Source organism: Coregonus lavaretus, assembly GCF_964263955.1.
Source record: "Coregonus lavaretus genome assembly, contig: HAP1_SCAFFOLD_1512, whole genome shotgun sequence".
NCBI lineage: Eukaryota > Metazoa > Chordata > Actinopteri > Salmoniformes > Salmonidae > Coregonus > Coregonus lavaretus.
In genome coordinates, this window is record NW_028165796.1 from 21,209 (window position 1) to 27,500 (window position 6,292).

Here is a 6,292-nt window from a genome sequence, read left to right on the forward strand (position 1 = left end):
TGTTTTCTAAGGTGTTTATTGAAAAACATAACTTCCATACAATGGTTTATAATAACAAAGTTCCCAGCGGACAAAACCATTTGTTTTCTAAACAGAGGTGTCACCAAAGCGGTGTTGTATGCATTAGGTCACTCCAAGCTAACTTTCAGATATGCATTAGGTCACGCCAAGCTAACTTTCAAAGATGCATTAGAAGCTTTTTTTCAAGTTATCAAAAATGACAACTATGACAAACGTGGCCATGTCCATGACAATGAATCATTACCCATAATTCCATAATAGCCCTGATGGTCACCTGATCACATGGTAGGGCAGGAAGAGAGTCTGTCCCTTTGGCACTTTAGCAATCTAATCCCTGTTGTGTGTCAGTTGAAGAACAGGTCTTGACAGATGCGTTGTGTATCTTCAGGGCAGGTGACTTCATGTCCGATGGTTCTGGGATCTGCATAGATCTCATAGTCGTTTCCTCCCTAAAACACAGCATCAACATTAATATATCATATTGCTTCCTCCCTAAAGCACAACATTAATATATCATATTGTTTCCTCCCTAAAGCACAGCATCAACATTAATACATCATATTGTTTCCTCCCTAAAGCACAGCATCAACATTAATATATCATATTGTTTCCTCCCTAAAGCACAACATCAACATTAATATATCATATTGTTTCCTCCCTAAAGCACAACATCAACATTAATATATCATATTGTTTCCTCCATAAAGCACAACATCAACATTAATATATCATATTGTTTCCTCCCTAAAGCACAACATCAACATTAATATATCATATTGTTTCCTCCCTAAAGCACAACATTAATATATCATATAGTTTCCTCCCTAAAGCACAACATCAACATTAATATATCATATTGTTTCCTCCCTAAAGCACAACATTAATATATCATATCGTTTCCTCCCTAAAGCACAACATTAACATTAATATATCATATCGTTTCCTCCCTAAAGCACAACATCAACATTAATATATCATATCGTTTCCTCCCTAAAGCACAACATCAACATTAATATATCATATCGTTTCCTCCCTAAAGCACAACATCAACATTAATATATCATATCGTTTCCTCCCTAAAGCACAACATCAACATTAATATATCATATTGTTTCCTCCCTAAAGCACAACATCAACATTAATATATCATATCGTTTCCTCCCTAAAGCACAACATCAACATTAATATATCATATCGTTTCCTCCCTAAAGCACAACATCAACATTAATATATCATATCGTTTCCTTCCTAAAGCACAACATCAACATTAATATATCATATCGTTTCCTCCCTAAAGCACAACATCAACATTAATATATCATATCGTTTCCTCCCTAAAGCACAACATCAACATTAATATATCATATCGTTTCCTTCCTAAAGCACAACATCAACATTAATATATCATATTGTTTCCTCCCTAAAGCACAACATCAACATTAATATATCATATTGTTTCCTCCCTAAAGCACAACATTAATATATCATATTGTTTCCTCCCTAAAGCACAACATCAACATTAATATATCATATTGTTTCCTCCCTAAAGCACAACATTAATATATCATATTGTTTCCTCCCTAAAGCACAACATCAACATTAATATATCATATTGTTTCCTCCCTAAAGCACAACATTAATATATCATATTGTTTCCTCCCTAAAGCACAACATCAACATTAATATATCATATTGTTTCCTCCCTAAAGCACAACATTAATATATCATATTGTTTCCTCCCTAAAGCACAACATCAACATTAATACATCATATTGTTTCCTCCCTAAAGCACAACATCAACATTAATATATCATATCATTTCCTCCCTAAAGCACAACATCAACATTAATATATCATATCGTTTCCTCCCTAAAGCACAACATCAACATTAATATATCATATCGTTTCCTCCCTAAAGCACAACATCAACATTAATATATCATATCGTTTCCTCCCTAAAGCACAACATCAACATTAATATATCATATTGTTTCCTCCCTAAAGCACAACATCAACATTAATATATCATATTGTTTCCTTCCTAAAGCACAACATCAACATTAATATATCATATTGTTTCCTCCCTAAAGCACAACATCAACATTAATATATCATATCGTTTCCTCCCTAAAGCACAACATCAACATTAATATATCATATCGTTTCCTCCCTAAAGCACAACATCAACATTAATATATCATATTACACCAGCTCTGACGCTCGTCGGATGTGGCAGGGCTTGAAAACTATTACAGACTACAAAGGGAAGCACAGCCGCGAGCTGCCCAGTGACACAAGACTTCCAGACGAGCTAAACCACTTCTATGCTCGCTTCGAGGCAAGCAACACTGAAGCATGCATGAGAGCACCAGCTGTTCCGGATGACTATGTGATCACGCTCTCCGTAGCCGATGTGAGTAAGACTTTTAAGCAGGTCAACATTCACAAGGCCGCAGGGCCAGATGGATTACCAGGATGTGTACTCCGAGCATGTGCTGACCAACTGGCAAGTGTCTTCACTGACATTTTCAACATGTCCCTGACTGAGTCTGTAATACCAACATGTTTCAAGCAGACCACTATAGTCCCCGTGCCCAAGGACACTAAGATAACCAGCCTAAATGACTACCGACCCGTAGCATTGACGTCTGTAGGCTCACATCAACACCATTATCCCAGAAACCCTAGACCCACTCCAATTTGCATACCGCCCCAACAGATCCACAGATGCAATCTCTATTGCACTCCACACTGCCCTTTCCCACCTGGACAAGAGGAACACCTACGTGAGAATGCTATTCATTGACTACAGCTCAGCATTCAACACCATAGTGCCCTCAAAGCTCATCACTAAGCTAAGGATCCTGGGACTAAACACCTCCCTCTGCAACTGGATCCTGGACTTCCTAACGGGCCGCCCCCAGGTGGTAAGGGTAGGTAACAACACATCTGCCACACTGATCCTCAACACAGGGGCCCCTCAGGGGTGCGTGCTCAGTCCCCTCCTGTACTCCCTGTTCACCCATGACTGCATGGCCAGGCACGACTCCAACACCATCATTAAGTTTGCCGACGACACAACAGTGGTAGGCCTGATCACCGACAACGATGAGACAGCCTATAGGGAGGAGGTCAGAGACCTGGCCGTGTGGTGCCAGGACAACAACCTCTCCCTCAACGTGACCAAGACAAAGGAGATGATTGTGGACACCAGGAAAAAAAAGTGGACCGAGCACGCCAGGGCTGTAGTGGAGCGGGTCGAGAGTTTCAAGTTCCTTGGTGTCCACATCACCAACGAACTATCATGGTCCAAACACACCAAGACAGTCGTGAAGAGGGCACGACAAAGCCTATTCCCCCTCAGGAGACTGAAAAGATTTGGCATGGGTCCTCAGATCCTCAAAACGTTCTACAGCTGCACCATCGAGAGCATCCTGACTGGTTGCATCACCGCCTGGAATGGCAACTGCTTGTCCTCCGACCGCAAGGCACTACAGAGGGTAGTGCGTACGGCCCAGTACATCACTGGGGCCAAGCTTCCTGCCATCCAGGACATCTATACCAGGCGGTGTCAGAGGAAGGCCCTACAAATTGTCAAAGACTCCAGCCACCCTAGTCATAGACTGTTCTCTCTGCTACCGCACGGCAAGCGGTACCGGAGTGCCAAGTCTAGGTCCAAAAGACTTCTCAACAGCTTCTACCCCAAAGCCATAAGACTCCTGAACAGCTAATCATGGCTACCCGGACTATTTGCACTGCCCAATATTAAGCTATAACGTGGTTGTCATTATAAAGCTATAACGTGGTTGTCATTATAAAGCTATAACGTGGTTGTCATTATAAAGCTATAACGTGGTTGTCATTATAAAGCTATAACGTGGTTGTCATTATAACGTGGTTGTCATTATAACGTGGTTGTCATTATAACGTGGTTGTCATTATAACGTGGTTGTCATTATAAAGCTATAACGTGGTTGTCATTATAAAGCTATAACGTGGTTGTCATCATAAAGCTATAACGTGGTTGTCATTATAAACCTATAACGTGGTTGTCATTATAAAGCTATAACGTGGTTGTCATTATAAAGCTATAACGTGGTTGTCATTATAAAGCTATAACGTGGTTGTCATCATAAAGCTATAACGTGGTTGTCATCATAAAGCTATAACGTGGTTGTCATTATAAAGCTATAACGTGGTTGTCATTATAAAGCTATAACGTGGTTGTCATCATAAAGCTATAACGTGGTTGTCATCATAAAGCTATAACGTGGTTGTCATTATAAAGCTATAACGTGGTTGTCATTATAAAGCTATAACGTGGTTGTCATTATAAAGCTATAATGTGGTTGTCATTATAAATCTACTTACAGGTTTAGTTTTGTCTCCAAAGAAGTGTATGGTTTTATAGGAGTCTTTCTCAACCAGGCCCAGACAGTAACGCTTGTCCCAGCCTTCTGGGAACACATCAAAACTGATCTGACCACCTGCAGAGAGGAGGGAGAGAGGGAGGAGGGAGAGGGGGGAGAGGAGGGAGAGGGGGGAGAGGGGGGAGAGGGAGGAGGGAGAGGGGGGGGAGAGGGAGGAGGGAGAGGGGGGGGGAGAGGGAGGAGGGAGAGGGGGGGGGAGAGGGAGGAGGGAGAGAGGGGGGAGGGGGAGAGGGGGAGAGGGAGGAGGGAGATGAGGGAGAGGGGGGGAGAGGGAGGAGGGAGAGGGGGGGAGAGGGAGGAGGGAGAGGGGGGGGAGAGGGGGAGGGAGAGGGGGGGGAGAGGGGGGGGGAGAGGGAGGAGGGAGAGGGGGGGGAGAGGGAGGAGGGAGAGGGGGAGAGGGACGGGAGAGGGGGGAGAGGGAGAGGGTGGGAGGGGGGAGTAGTAGAGGGGGTGGGATGGAGGGAGGTGGGGGTGGGATGGAGGGAGGTGGGGGTGGGATGGAGGGGGTGTGGGAGGGAGGGGGGAGAGGGACGGGGGAGAGGGAGGGGGTCGGGGGAGAGGGACGGAGTGGGGAGAGAGAGAGGGAGGGAGTAGTAGAGGGGGTGGGAGAGTGAGGGAGAGAGGGAGGGAGGAGAGAAGGTGGGGGGAGTGGGGGAGAGACAGTGGGGGGGAGTGGGGGAGGGACAGTGGGTGGGAGTGGGGGAGGGACAGTGGGTGGGAGTGGGGGAGGGACAGTGGGTGGGGGAGAGAGGGAGGGACAGTGGGGGAGAGAGGGAGGGACAGTGGGTGGGAGAGAGAGGGAGGGACAGTGGGTGGGGGAGAGAGGGAGGGACAGTGGGTGGGGGAGAGAGGGAGGGACAGTGGGTGGGGGAGAGAGGGAGGGACAGTGGGTGGGAGTGGGGGAGGGACAGTGGGTGGGAGAGAGGGAGGGACAGTGGGGGAGAGAGGGAGGGACAGTGGGTGGGAGAGAGAGGGAGGGACAGTGGGTGGGGGAGAGAGGGAGGGACAGTGGGTGGGGGAGAGAGGGAGGGACAGTGGGTGGGGGAGAGAGGGAGGGACAGTGGGGGAGAGAGGGAGGGACAGTGGGTGGGAGAGAGAGGGAGGGACAGTGGGTGGGAGAGAGAGGGAGGGACAGTGGGTGGGGGAGAGAGGGAGGGACAGTGGGTGGGGGAGAGAGGGAGGGACAGTGGGTGGGGGAGAGAGGGAGGGACAGTGGGTGGGGGAGAGAGGGAGGGACAGTGGGTGGGGGAGAGAGGGAGGGACAGTGGGTGGGGGAGAGAGGGAGGGACAGTGGGTGGGAGAGAGAGGGAGGGACAGTGGGTGGGAGAGAGAGGGAGGGACAGTGGGTGGGAGAGAGAGGGAGGGACAGTGGGTGGGAGAGAGAGGGAGGGACAGTGGGTGGGAGAGAGAGGGAGGGACAGTGGGTGGGAGAGAGAGGGAGGGACAGTGGGTGGGGGAGAGAGGGAGGGACAATGGGTGGGGGAGAGAGGGAGGGACAGTGGGTGGGGGAGAGAGGGAGGGACAGTGGGTGGGGGAGAGAGGGAGGGACAGTGGGTGGGGGAGAGAGGGAGGGACAGTGGGTGGGGGAGAGAGGGAGGGACAGTGGGTGGGGGAGAGAGGGAGGGACAGTGGGTGGGAGTGGGGGAGGGACAGTGGGTGGGAGTGGGGGAGGGACAGTGGGTGGGGGAGAGAGCGAGAGAGAGGGTAGTAGGAAGGGTGAGAGAGGGTGGGTGGTTAGAGGTCAGGGGTTAGACTCACCTATAGAGAAGTCCTTAGGGTTAGAGGTCAGGGGTTATAGGTCAGACTCACCTATAGAGAAGTCCTTAGGGTTAGAGGTCAGG

At 48.0% G+C, this 6,292-nt stretch overlaps 1 protein-coding gene across 1 annotated transcript in view; it reads right to left on the bottom strand.

The window, feature by feature from the left end:
- LOC311115477 (phosphomannomutase 2-like) overlaps nt 1-6,292 on the bottom strand; it is a 44,292-nt gene continuing 38,000 nt past the window's right edge. Inside the window, exons 7-8 of the mRNA XM_084190645.1 lie at nt 4,393-4,508; nt 1-470 (exon numbers count right to left, since the gene is read on the bottom strand). Of these exons, the coding sequence (XP_084046771.1) occupies nt 366-470; nt 4,393-4,508 (221 nt within the window). The 3' untranslated portion in view covers nt 1-365. The remainder of the gene's footprint in view (nt 471-4,392; nt 4,509-6,292) is intronic.